The 15246-nt window shown below is 36.4% G+C and overlaps 1 protein-coding gene across 1 annotated transcript in view; it reads right to left on the bottom strand.

Annotated features, from left to right (window-relative positions):
* The window catches only part of LOC126176739 (alanine--glyoxylate aminotransferase-like), an 84696-nt gene extending 76052 nt beyond the window's left edge, over positions 1–8644 (bottom strand). The window contains exon 1 of the mRNA XM_049923908.1: positions 8439–8644. Coding sequence (XP_049779865.1) covers positions 8439–8594 — 156 coding nt within the window. The 5' untranslated portion in view covers positions 8595–8644. The remainder of the gene's footprint in view (positions 1–8438) is intronic.
* Between the last annotated feature and the right edge of the window lie 6602 nt (positions 8645–15246).

Raw genomic sequence — 15246 nt, 5'->3', positions numbered from 1 at the left:
TACAGAAACCATATTGTAACACCACTGACTAAAATAATCAACAAAATTTTAAATGAAGGTAATTATCGAGAATATTTAAAAATATCTGTAGTTAAACCAGTACATAAAAAAGGAGATATAGCATCACCAGATAAATATTGACCAATATCACTTATATCCATGACATCAAAAATAATAGAATACTGCATGCATAAACAGATGAGTCAATACTTTGAACATAATGATATACTCACCTCCTCACAGTATGGTTTCAGATACAGCATTTCTACAGTCAAAGCAGTTGAGATAATGGTAGCAAAAATATACAATTGTTTTGAAAATAAAGATATTATCTGTGCAACACCATTGAACCTAAGGAAAGCTTTTTGACATGGTCTCTCACAATATTCTCATAGAAAAACTCTACCACTACGGAGTGAGAGAGAATGCTCTATGCCTAATGTAGTCATACTTGGATAACAGAAAACAGTTAGTTAAGGTAAATAATCAAATGTAAGAATGTCTCCCAGTTGTAAAGGGCATAACTCAAGGATCTGTTCTTGGACCTTTCCTTTTCATTATTTATATAAATGATTTACCTGCAGTTGTACCAGGTGATGCAGTGCTATATGCTGATGACACAACACTCATCACATGTGATACAAATCCTGAAAATGTGCAACACATCATGGCAGTGGCAATGGTGAGGTGCACTACTTGGTTTGAGGCAAATGTACTGCAGAAGAATGATAGTAAAACTGAAACTGCCGGCCGCGGTGGTCTAGCGGTTCTGGCGCTGCAGTCCGGAACTGCGGGACTGCTACGGCCGCAGGTTCAAATCCTGCCTCGGGCATGGGTGTGTGTGATGTCCTTAGGTTAGTTAGGTTTAAGTAGTTCTAAGTTCTAGGGGACTTATGACCTAAGATGTTGAGTCCCATAGTGCTCAGAGCCATTTGAACCAAAACTGAAACTATTGTATTCAATCTGAATGTTCCCAGTCATGATAATGAAACAGTAAAATTATTAGGTTTTCAGATAGATCAAAAGCTCAGCTGGGATACCCACACAGGGAAGATACATGGCAAATTGGCACATGACATATATACTCTGTACAAGTTGAGGAGCAGTGTCAGTAAAGAACTTCTGTTATGGTATATGCATATTTTGCATTCTTGCATTCATATACTATTATGGGGCATTTCCATAACCTCAAAATTAGTGTTTAAATGGCAAAAGAAAACCATAAGATGCATAGCAGAACTTAGCCCATATGAATCATGTCGAGATTATTTTAAGAAACTAAATGTAATGACAGTGCCTAGCCTGCATATTTGCAACTGCCTTGTCTTCGTTAAAGAGAATCTGAGTAAATTTGACTTAAGCAGAACAATTCATGACCATAAGAAGTGGACATACAATTAATATGCCATATGGTAGGCTTGCAAAGACACATAACAGTTACAAATATCTTCGTCCTGTCTACTTCAAAAAATTACCTGAAAATGCCTATACAGTGCCACTAAATAAACTTAAAAGTAGTTTTTTGAGGTGGATCAAAAGTAAAGTAATTTACTCTGCTCAAGAGTTCCTTGAGTATGTGACAAATAGCCCACTTTCCTTATGAGAATGAACTATAAATTAACTGCAAACTATACATATGCCACACTGTGCAACTATTTTATTACTGTTTCATGTACTTATTATTAATTATCTGTTTGATTATTTATTTGCCATTCACTGAACTCTGTGGTTCATTTATCTTGTAATTGATCTACTAGGAAACTTCTTGTTGTTATTGACATTTTCACAAATATGTATTGTATCCATCTTGGATTATTATATTACAGTTAATAACATTTGTCATGTCAAAGTTTATATTATTATTATTGTTAATATAAGTATGTTAATACTGATGACACTAATTGCATGTAAGTATGCTCAACAGTGGAATAAAACATTTGCATTTGTATTTGTAGATACAAATGCGAAAAATGCAGGAACTTTTGAGGTCAAAATTCATGCTACACGCATGCAAAAAGTGTAAGAAACACTCAACAGATGGCAGCACATGATTCAGGAAGCTCAATGAACACAATAACGTGCAATGGGAACTCTACCAAATTAGAAGGCAGTGAAAATTCTGCAGCTGACTGCCATCCGAGTCACACTTGGGCTCTGGACACTCAGCATTACCAATAAGCCCAAGTCACACTCGGGTTCCATCAAGAAAGTGTTAAAAGCCCACTCTTGATGGAAAAACAAGAAGTGGCAATTAAATAACAAAATTTCCCACTTCCAATAATGTAACCACCTGGGAGTAGGTTGGTATTGGAATGCAGTTGACCTTGAACCTTCAAGCTCAATCACCATCTGTTTCATCTTTATATTTGATTTAGTTTGCTTTTGAGCCTTGTTTGTATAGGATGTTGTTTTGTAGTAGTCTGTGAGAATGGTGAACTTAAAAACTGAACAGTGCATTAACTTCAAATTCCTCATGAAATTATAAGTCACCAGCAGTATGTTTTCTATTTTAAAGGAGGTGTTTGGTAATAATCCTTGGGTTTTTGAATTGCACAAATGATTTTCACAAGGTTGCGGAGGGATTGAAAGATGATAAACATTCCATTCAATCTGAGAGTTCAAGAACTGTAGCAAATGTTCATAAAACTAATGAAATTCTGTGGAATGACTGACATCTGAGCATTCAGATGATTGTGGACCTGCTGAACAAAATCAAAGACACAGCAAGACCAATTTTGTATGATGAATCACACATGACAAAAGTTTGCACAAAATTGGTTCTGAAAAACCTTTATCAGGAACAAAAAGACTACTATTAGAAGAATATTTGCTCTGGTGTCACAGAATAGTTCAATGGAGAAGTAGACATGCACATTTGAAGTTAATGCACTGTTCAGTTTTTAAGTTCACCATTCTCACAGACTACTACAAAACAACATCCTATACAAACAAGGCTCAAAAGCAAACTAAATCAAATATAAAGATGAAACAGATGGTGATTGAGCTTGAAGGTTCAAGGTCAACTGCATTCCAATACCAACCTACTCCCAGGTGGTAGACATGCTCACACATGTCATGATATGTAATGAAACATGGATCTTCCAGTATGTCCCAGAAACAAAGTGTCAATCAATGCATTGGAAGACTCCCACATTGCCAAGAATGAAAAAAGCACAGATGAGCAACTTGAAACTAAGGCAATGCTGGTAGTTTTTTCTTATATCAGGAAAGTTATCATGATTGAATGGGTGCCTGAGGTCAAACCATTAATCAGAAATACTACTAGGAAGTCCTAACACAGAGACAAGGCCATTGTCAGGGGTGCCCCAGGGAACTGTGGTAGGACTGCTGTTGTCTCTGTATACATAAATGATTTGGCAGATAGGATGGGCAGCAATCTGTGATTGTTTGATGATGATGCCATGGTGTACAATAAGGTGTTGAAGCTGAGTGACTGCAGGAAGGTACAAGATAACTTAGACCAAATTTCCAGTTGGTGTGATGAATGGCAGCCAGCCCTAAATGTGGAAAAATGTAAGTTAATGTGAATGAGTAGGAAGATCAAACATATAATGTTTGGATACAGTATCACTAGTGACGTGCTTGACACAGTCAAGTCATTCAAATATCTGTGCATAACACTGCAAAGTGATATCAGATGAAACAAGCATGTGAGAACTATGGTAGGTGAAGGTGAATGCTCAACTTTGGTTTATTGGGAGAATTTTAGGAAAGAGTAGTTCACCTGTAAAGGAGACCACATATGGAACACTGGTGCAACCTATTCTTGAGTATTGCTTGAGTGTTTGGGGCTCATACCAGGTCTGATTGAAGGAAAACATCGAAACAGTCCAGAAGTGCGCAGCTAGATTTGTTACCAGCAGGTAAGAACAACGTGTAAGTGTTATAGAGATGCTTTAGGAACTCAAAAGGGAATCCCTGGAGGGAAGGTAAACAACGTTTTGAGAAACATTATTGAGAAAATTTAGAGACCTGTCATCTGAAGCTGATTGCCAAATGATTTTACTGCTGCCAACGTACATTGTGGGTAAGGACCATGAAGATAAGATTGAGAAATTAGGGCTCATATGGAGGCATACAGACAGTCATTTTTCCCTTGCTCTATTCACGAGGGAAACAGGAAAGGAAATGAAAAGTAAGGGTACAGGGTACACTTTGCTACACACTGTACCGTGGCTTGCGGAGTATCTATGTAGATGTAGATGTAGAAGTAGAAAGTCCAGATTTGTGGAAGAATAAGGCTTGCATTCTGAATCAGGACCACACACCAGCCCATAGTGCCATATCTGTGGAACAGTTTTTAGCAGACAAGTGTATTCCTGTGCTCAGACATCCTGTGTATCCACCAGATACACCTGTGACGTTTATCTGTTCCGAAAAATGAAAAGTGCATTGAAGAGAATGCATTTTCATTTTGTTGAATAGGCAAAAACAAAAATAGTAGAGTTGTCAAAGGGAGTGAGAATGGATGACCTACAGCATTGCTTTGAACAATGGAAGAGATGTATGCAGCAGTTTATAGATAGCACAATGGTGTATGTCAAAGAAGATAAAAGCTAATTGTAAATCTGTTTGCAATATGTCACATTCCTGACATCAGTCTCATTATTTAACTGCCACAGTTCATGTATTTTATCTCCTGACATCAGTCTCATTATTTAATTGCCACAGTTCATGTATTTTATCTAATAGCAACACATAGACCTGACCTCTTTGTGGATTTCCACGTGTATCTGGCATCAGTGAGCATGATGCAGTTGTAGCGGTAATGATTACAAAGGTATGAAAAGCAACTAAAACAAATAGAAGGATTCATATTTTCAACAAACTAGATGTGGGAGGAGTACCAGTTTATCTGCCAGCAAGAAAATCACAACACTTATCATGTAGTAGAACCATGGATCAGATTTAGAAAAGTAGTTGAACATGCACTTGATTGATATGTACCTAACAGAATAGTTCATGATATACACTGCAAAGAAAATTCTAAAGAAGGAGAGGCTACTACAGAATAGATGTAAATCATGACATAGGGAGACGCCAAATGAAACACATTTGGCTGCCATGAAAGCAATGCATGAAGCCTTCAATGACTACCATAGTGGAATATTATTGAAGGATCTCTTTCACAAAACCCAAAAAATTGTGGTTGTTTGTAAAAGCTATTCGTTGTGGCAGATTTGATGTCCAGACACATCATGGGCAAGAGAGGGACTGAAACTGAAGGTAGAAAATAAAAAGCAGAAATGCCTAACTCTGTTTTCAAGTGTTTCTTTACAAATGAAAATCCAAGGATATTGCCCCAGTTTAATTCACACACCTCTGAAAAGGTGAATGACATAGAGATTAGTGCCAATGGTGTTGAGAAACAGTAGAAATCATTAAAACTAAACAAATATCCGTGATTTGACTGGCTCACTATCAGATTTGAAGCTGAGTTATCTCTCCTTTTAACCATATCCTCTGTAGATCCCTCAAACAAAAACCTGTGCCTAGTAGTGGGAAGAAAGCACAAGTCACTCCAGTATACAAAAAGGGTAGTAGAAGTGATTCACAAAGCTACTGTACATTGTCCTTGACATCCATTTGTTGTAGAATCTTAGAACAAATTCTGAGGTCAAATGTCATGAGATGTCTTGAACAAAATGATCTTCATACCAGCCAGCATAGATTACAAAAACAAAGATCTTGTGACACACAACTCATATTTTTCTCATTACAACCTGAATACCATGGACCAAGACAATCAAGTAGATGCAATATTTCTCAGTTTTCAAACAGCATTTGACAGAATACCCCCATCTACACTTGTTATTGAAAGTATGGTCATATGAGGTAGCAAGCAAAATTGGTGACTGGATTTTTTGTCAGGGGTGATGCAGCATGTTATCTTGGATGGGAAATCATCAACGGATGGAGAAGTAACTTCCAGTGTGGCCCAGGGAAGTGTGCTGGGATCCTTGCTGTTCATATTGTATATCAGTGATTTTGTGGACAACATTAATAGTAACATGCAGGAGTTTTCTATAATGAAGTAGCCTATTATCTAAGAAAAGCTGCATACTTATTCATTCATACCTTCATAAGATTTCAAAGTGGTGCAAGGATTGGCAACTTACTTTAACTTTTCACGAACATAAAAATGTGTAATTTGGTATCAACAACTCACAGCTGTTATCAGCCAACTCATAAAAACACCTGGGTTAGGGATATGAAGTGGAGCAATTACATAGGCTCAGTCACAAAACAGCAGGTGGCAGACTTCAGTTTATTGGTGGAATACTATGGAAATGCAATCATTCTACAAAGGAGAGTGCCTAAAAACCACTCATGCAACCCAACCTGTGATATTATTCAAGTGTTCGGGACATGTGTCAAATAGTACTAACAAGGAGTATTGATAAAATACAGAGAAGGGCAGCACAAATATATTCAGATTTGTTTGACACACAGGAGAGTTTCACAGAGATGCTGAAGAAACTGAACTGGCAGACTCTCGAAGATGACTATAATATCAATGAGTCACTGTTGGAATCGGCCAACTCATACAGATACATGAGTGTAACAGTTTGTAGGGATATGAAGTGGACTGATCACATAGGCTAAGTCATGGGTAAGTCAGGTGGCAGAATTTGGTTTATTGGTAGAATACTGGGGAAGTGCAATGAGTCCACAAAGTAGATTGGTTAGAAATCATTCATATGACTGGTTCTAGAATATTGCTTGAGTGTGTGGAACTGAATTGGAAGACTCTTGAAGATAGGACATAAAGTATCACAAAAAAGTCTGTTAATAAAGTTTTAAGAACCAGCTTTAAATGATGACTCTAGGAATATACTATAATCCCCTAATTGCTCACAAAGGGATCATGAGGATAAGATTAGATTAATTGCTGCACACACAGACATTCAAAAAATCATTCCTCCTGCACTCTGTATGTGAATGGAAGTGAATGGAATAAGAAGGAACCCTAATAACTCATACAGTGGGATGTAACCTCTACCTCTAGCTTGAAAAAGGATTCATCAGAAAGCTAGTGAAGTTTTCATTCTTTTTTGTGTGCATGTCCACAATTTAGCATTTCTGCTATTTGGTGAGTGGTCATATTTACTGCTAATTTATTTACATTCTACCCAGATATGTGATATTTATAAAACTTAAAAGTATAACTGAACAGTGAAATCAATATTCAGTTTTTCATTTATACAGTCCCATATGAGAGCTTTCTTGAGCCATTGCCATTAGTATTAGTATTAGTGATGTGACAAAGCCACAAAACTCAAAATTAATAAACTATGCTGATAATATCTTCTTTCATACTTAGAACTGTACTGAACAGTTAGCAATTCAAAACAGTAAAGAAACCTTTGGTCCAATCACAGTATATTTTACCATGAATAAATTCACACTGAATAAGGATACAACATCTCTGATTAAATAAATTTTACATTATAATCCCTCCCAAGTGTGTGTAAATATCAAATCATCCTCTTCGAAAAAATTATTGACATACATTTCTAGGCATTGCAATGATTGACATCATACAGTAAATGAACAGAGCACCTGTAAAAATATCAGCTGCAATATTTACTTATTAAAATGTCTGACAACCATAATAATTCTTCCTGTCCAAAAACAAATCTACTGCCAAAGAACACACTTACATTTGCAATTTGAGACTAAGATTTGAGGTAGGGCACTGGCAGTCTACTGTCTCAAGCCCCAAAAGATGGTTGTTAGAATTGCTAAGAACTATTCGATTAAGTGTAATTTACAAACTGTGTACTATTTATATGTTTTTAGGATAAATATGTTTGTAAAAGAGAATGTATCACATAAAAAATGAATAGTAACATTAATTATCACAATACATGAACAAGATATGATCATCATAATATATCAGAGTTATGAAAAAGCTAGAAATCACAGCCCACTTGTTTCTGCAAGACATTTCTTTAACAGGTGGCCTAATGATACAAAGCAACACCAGAGAAGTATTTAAGGACAAATTGAAATAGTTATTAATTAATAGATTTTTATAATTTCTCCAAGATTTCTTAACTTCATTTCTAAAGTACTAATTTTGCATTTTATTCAGTTACAGTACATTACTGGTAGTAAATATTTATTTAATGGTATGTAATGTGGTATTTTTTTACATTTAACTAACATAAATATACAAAAAAGATGATAAAGTGCAAGATTGTACATATTATTATGGGAAAATGAAGATTATTATCATCATTTTAAAAATGAGTCAAACATATGGAAAAAGACATACTGAGCAAAAGTGATGCAGTTTTAAATTACTTATCAGTTACATGTTTCAAAAAGCTACAATATACTATTTGCATGAACTCTACTCTATAATAAGCAATTCTACTGCCTAATTTTACTGTGTTGTACATTACACTTACCTCATATGCTTCCTTATGAAGAGGACCAATTGTAGCCTGAGAGAGAGCATGAAGGACACGTGGAGTGCAGTTTGCAGGGCCAGCACTCATCATATACTTGTATGGGATAATCAGTGGTTTGCAGAGCCTGTCTGGCGGTGGTATTGTGCACTCCATGGTGGGAAGGAGTGGATCGCTGTGTGCTGGCAACAGAACTGACTGCTCTACACAACAGCTGAGCAGCTACTGACCAGTTGCAGAGATAGTGCCTGCTGATAGGGCAACAGCAGATTTGCCCTTCAGATAAGACCCATTCTTATCTGCCTTGCATCTAAGAAGATAAGGAAAATGTGAAATTTAATGCTGACAAATGGTTGATGAGCTCTACGTTCTCATAGGCACATGCACACTCTGTACTCAGTTTTTCTTAAGTACCATCTGAACACAAAAACAGATTGTATTTAAAGATCATACTCTCATGAACTAACTTCAATTTTCAGTATCTTCAATTCACTTTCAGCAACAATGTGTGACACTGGTATAAATTTACCTCCAGTATAACTAAAAAACAAGTGTACATAATAGTAAAATGAAAACAACATAGGAAGAAAACAAATTAATTCACATAACTACTATAAAATCTGCACAAGGAAAGCATGGCTATCAACCTACATTTGTACTCACATTAGCAGCACTGTAACATAATAGGTTATCCTTAGGAAATGATGGAAGGCTCCCTAAAAATAGCCATATTTTATATTTAATCAATAATTTTCAACTGTTTTCTGCATTTTCCCAAAGCAAAATAAAATTATACAGTTAAGAATACTTGGACTTCCTTGACATTTCAGTTACACACAGCTGATTTTTAAAAGATAAGATCTAGCCCATATCTTGCAAATTATATTTCTAGAAACCTGCAAAAAATTGTTTTCAGTAGGAACAACTTCCAGTAGAAACACTTCAAATACCGAACTGCTCTAAATATCAGAACAGTATTTTCTTTCTTCAGAGAGGTAAAAGGTATTGTTTTGTTGAGGTTGCAATGGGGTGAGAGGTCATGTGATTCAGAGGAGGTTATGTGGAGGCAGAGAGGCAAGAATAAATGAAAAAGTATCAGTAAGAGTAAGTAGATAAAAGCACAGTGTCAGCTTCAGTTTGCAGGTGATAGAACAGGCAGAGTTAGAAGTAAAGCAGTGTTCAAGAGGAAGGGCAAATAAAACGTGGAAATAAATAATGTAATTAAGGAATAGAAAGAGAAGTGGAAGAGAAACATAAAAAAGGCAGAAAGAAAGGTATATAAACAAGTAATTGTTATCATTTCAACAGGTGCCATATATAAAAGTTAGGTGGGATAAATGCTAACAGAAACTGGGAAAGGAGGAGGGACAGTGCAGAATGAGAGGATATGTTGGAGGAAAAGTCCACATCTCAGTGGTTTGGGGACACTAGTGCTTCAAATATAAAGGGAGATAAAAATCTAATAATTGTGAGGGATTGCATCATTGTAGTAGAGGAATGAACAGAAAGCAGAGTTATAGAAGAATGTTGGCTCAGTGACAGGAATGACAGAGGAATAAGATCCCTTGAGTTCTGTAATAAATTTCAGTTACAATATAAAATATTGTGTTCAAAATTTATGAGAGGAAGCAGTGTAATTGAAAAAGGCCAAGTGACACTGCAAGAAACCAGCTGGCATACTCCATGGTAAGGCAGAGATAAAAAAAAACAGATACTCAGTTGTTAGGCTTATCAAGGGCATATAACAATTTAGCAATGACGAAGTTTAAGGGCAAAGTTTAAGAGAATCATCTGAATAATATATGATGAAGTGGGATATTGCCATACTTACATGTTTGTGGCTAGAACCTCCCATTGGGTAGATCAGTCTCCTGATGCAAGTGCTTTTAGTTGATGCCACTTTGGCAGCTTGTGTGTTGAACTAAAGTACTAAGTAATGATGTGTGCATAAAGTTGTGTGAGGCTGTGCTTATCACAATGCTGAATATCACACTAAGTAGTTGAGCTTAGGAGAAATACTTCAACTGATCAGAAAAAGAAGGAATTACACAAATACTCAGGAAAAGAAACTAATACAGCAATATACATCACTTAGGAAAAAAAAGCAATTGGAAGAGTGCGGCTGTCAAAGCAAAATGAGTGCTAAAAACATGTCAAATTGACAAGGAAAAGGTTGTCAGAAGAACAAATCCTGGATATAGAAAAGCCAAATTAACTTCTGGAGATTCCTGAGGGTATTTTTGTTCCATCATTACAACTACAGCTTTTGGAGAGTATATAGGTAAATGTGCCAACAATGAGAGTCCAAAAGTGATTTCCATCTTAAACAAAAAGGAGTTTGAAGATAAGTGGAAAGAGTACCTACAGTGAGAAGGAGACATAATCTAATGGCACAGTAGAAGATGAAATGAGAGTCAATTTGGAGCATGTACAGGAGTAGAGTCAGAGAATGAAAGAGCCTGGAAGACTTATAGTCAAATAATACAGGATACATAAATAGCATACATTCAGAATTTCAGCAATCATTGTGGAAAGTGGCAGCCAAATGTTTAAATTTAATATGTAGGATCTATAGGTCTGGAGACATCCCATATGACTTATAGAAAATCCAAAGATAACGAGGGCAGAGAAATTTGAGAATTATCATACACACATCTTGACAGCTCATGCTTTCAAATTGCTGACAAAAAACTGTACAGAAGAATGGAAAATAAAATTGAGGACAATTAAATTAGCTTTGGGAAATGTAAGGGCATCAGAGAGACAGTTCTCATGTTATACTTGATAATGGGAGCAAGATTTGAGAAAAATAAAGACACTTTTGTAGAATATATTGTCCTAGACAAAGCTTATGACAAAATCAGGTGGTGAAAGATGTTTGAAATAACCAGAAAATACGTAGGGGCACACACTACAGAAAAGGGAATGTAATATGCAATGTATATGAGAACCAAGAAGGAATAATGAACATGGAAATATGTGCTTGCATTACAAAGGGCATAAGGCAGAGCATTTTCAAGATGCTCCTGAGCCACTATGATAAATGCCAAAGCTGCTTCTCCACAATAAAATGACCATTTTGCAATTATTTGTTAGCAGATATAGCAAATATTATAATTTTATAATTAAGGTTAAGAGAAATGAAGTGTTATTAAAAAATAATACATAAAGAAACAATGTTGATGAAAAGTATTGCACACATCGTATTAAACATAGCATTGTATTAAATAAATTACAAACTGGCCAAACTTCCTAAAGAAAGTGAAATTAAAAACAAAATTTATATCTTGTTATTTACAGCAACTATTGTATAAATGAGACACAAAAAATAACAGATTATAATGCACTCCTCATAAATTATTAATACTGCAAAACTTATTAATTAGGAATAAAACTGCTATAACTATGAGGAATTGTATTTTTATTGCAATTTTACTTGGATTCCCTTGTTTTGAGTGAATCAAACTCACTGATTATGTCACTGAAGTCCAAAATCAAGCTTAACAGCTTGAGAAATGCAGCCGATGACCACTGACAGACCATAGATTTACATAAGGATTCAACATAGATGAACAGAGCAGAGCTGTCTAGAGGCACAATAAGTATCAACTCCTGTAATATTATTAATCAGGCATTCAAAGCTTATTCTTAAACTATTTTTAATTTACAAGGCAGATCATATCAGTTAAATCTTGAGCAGCAAAAGTAGTGGTTGGAGGGGCAAGCAAATCACGTATCCCACTCAAACTTTTTGTTTGCTCCCTCCACCATCATGTCTTCTTCCAGTCCTTAGTCAACAAAAAAATCAGATGCATTTAGAGAAATCATATACTTTTGAGATACTACAATACAGTGGCACAGTAGTAGGAAGAACACTCTTGCTGAAAATGAGCAAGCTCTGTAGCTCTCAGCTGTGTGAACAAAGCACAGTGTTGTGACACAAACTATGTTAGTGATAGATATCCATTTGGTAGCAATCATTTCTAGATGATAATACTACAGTGTGACAACATCATGTGTTTTCGAACATGGACCAAGATGAAAATACAAACACTTAGGGTAGGAGAACTCCCATACACATCGTGGTCAATTCTTAAACAATCTTTCTTTCCTGTTTTCTTCTGGAATGAAAAGAAAATTTCAGAAGTGGGATTAAAATTCAGGGTGGAAGAACATCAATGACAAGAGTCACTGATGACATTCCTGGCCTCTATTAAAATGAGGAAGAAACACAGGTCCCACACAATGGGATGGACAGTCAGTTGAGATTAGAGTGTGGAATGAGAGTCAACCAAAGAAAGGTCAAAGTATCAAGAAGTATCAAAAATGAATGAGTGATAAATATGAAATTGTGGGCCACATAGTAGATCAAGTAAAGGAATTGTGTTACCTTGGATGCATAATGATACATGACAGAAGAAGCAAGGAGAATGTAAGAAGCACATTAGCATGTATGTTTGGAAGTGAATTGTGGACCGTGGTAATAATGGAAAAAAAAGAATCACATCATTTGAGATGTAGTGTTACAGAAGAACTCTGAAAATTAAATTCATCCGTTAACAATATACATTGTATGGATGAGAGTCAATTACAGTATAGTTTCTTATATTTAATTTGTTTCAAGAACTTGGATAATAAATACAAATATTTTATATTAATATATACAAATAATATTACTTTTTCAAATTCAGATATTGTTCAATGTTATAAAAACTGTGTTAGTAAAAATTGTTTAAGACCTACATCAAATTTATGAAATTCTTTAATTTTCTTTATTGTAGAAGGCAATGCACTAAAAAGTATTTTGGGCTGGTAGTTTACACTTGTTTGCCAGAGTGTTCCTTTATGGGTGTCTCTGTGAAAATCATCCCTGTTCCTTGCTTCATGGTTATGAACCTGATTATTTAATGTTGAAAATGCCTTGTGAGTTTTCAGAAAGCATACACATTCATACATGTATAAGCTAGGAAGAGTCATTATTTTAAATTCTTTAAATATTTCCCTGCATGACACTCTGCAGGGAACCCCTTCCATTATTCTAATAGCCCGTTTTTTAAGATTGAAAGCTTGTTTTGCCATACCTGTATTTCGCCAGAAGATCATACCACATCTAAGCAAACTGTTCATATAAGCATAATAGGCACACAGCAATGATTAAGTGTTGCAACATTCCTGAAGCATTCTTAGCACATAGCAGCATTTACTTAATTTTTTACTCAAAACTTCTAGATGCTTTACCCATCTCAAGTGCGCATCCACCCATATACTGATGAATTTTGTGTATCGAGCTTGTGCAATGACATAGTTCCCTAACTCAGTTTTTACTCTTCTTCTAGCTTTACTTTTAATATTACTGAAATTCATAAATACCGTTTTATCCTTATTTATGATCAAAGCATTATCAATACACCATTTTACTGTCTAATTTATTGTTCTAGAGACACTCTGCTGTAGATTGTCCTCAGTGTATCCTTTTATAAAAATGCTAGTGTCATCAGCAAACATCACTGTTTCTGCAACTGTCATATGGCAAATTGTTTATGTACACCAAGTCCGAAAGATACACTTTGCCTTCATGACATATTTGTACTTTCTGTTGTCTGCCAGAGAGATAAGACTTGAACCATTTGACCCCAATGTGGTCAGTTCTTCAGTGGCTGAGGGTCAAGTGGAAGTACAATGTTAGTATACAGAGAAACTACATCAAGAGTGACAAGTAAGGTTTCAGTTTGAAGAGGGGTGAGATGGACTTGAGACACACAAGCAAGTGCATGGTATGTTTTAGCTAAGATGAGAGTTGTCTACCAGAGCTGAGCTATGTTTGGTTGGAACTCTGATTCAGTGAAACAGTCAGGATATGTATTTTGGGTAGTATTGTAGAGACACGAGCTGATCTGGGCTTTATGTCATAAAGTGGACCCCTTTCAGCAGTGCACTGACCCAGACAATGACCAAAACCTGGAGGCTTTTAAGGTACATGACTTCAGCAGCCAAAACACAACAGACCAACTTGGGTGCGTATAAATACTGGCTGTCTGGTCAAACTGGTCATTAATTAAATCAGTAGTCATCATTTGCCAGCCACCATAATGATGGCTTCCACTGTGAGAGCACTGCTCCACTGTCATCACCTAACAGGACAGCTTACTAAGTGTTCCTGCTGTCACCTGATGGGCCAAGGATCGAACTGAGGCTTTCCAGCCACCAGTCCATTGAGGTATCCACCATCATAGCTGCCGCCAGCCAGATGCAGGTCTAGGTTTTGTGTCCAATCAGCTGACCATCAGCAAGCCTCACTCACAGCCAAATTCAGTCACCTAATGCCACCCCACAGGTGCACCAGCATCACTGCACTGGTTATCTTGCAAACAGCATAATGATACGAGTCACCTGCAGCAGCCTGTGATGCAGCAGAGCACCACAGGGAATGCTTAGCACACAACAATGCTCCACACACAGACCACAGCAGCTATTGAGAACACTCATTGCTGAGGGCCCCACGATCAACACCTGGCCATGCCATGGAACACAGACCCTGTGGATTGACACCAGGATGAGTGCACATCCCTGAAGTTGCACTAAGGTTTTTGAAAGAATAAAGAGTTTAGATCCACACTGTCTGTCTTGCTGCTGCCACCTCACATATCCGACAGTTCAAATGGTTCAAATGGCTCTGAGCACTATGGGACTTAACTTCTAAGGTCATCAGTCCCCTAGAACTTAGAACTACTTAAACCTAACTAACCTAAGGACATCACACACATCCAAGCCTGAGGCAGGATTCGAACCTGCGACCATAGCGGTCGTG

This window comes from Schistocerca cancellata, chromosome 3, assembly GCF_023864275.1.
Source record: "Schistocerca cancellata isolate TAMUIC-IGC-003103 chromosome 3, iqSchCanc2.1, whole genome shotgun sequence".
NCBI lineage: Eukaryota > Metazoa > Arthropoda > Insecta > Orthoptera > Acrididae > Schistocerca > Schistocerca cancellata.
The sequence above is the reverse complement of the archived record's forward strand: the minus strand, read 5'-3'. Positions and strand labels throughout refer to the sequence as shown.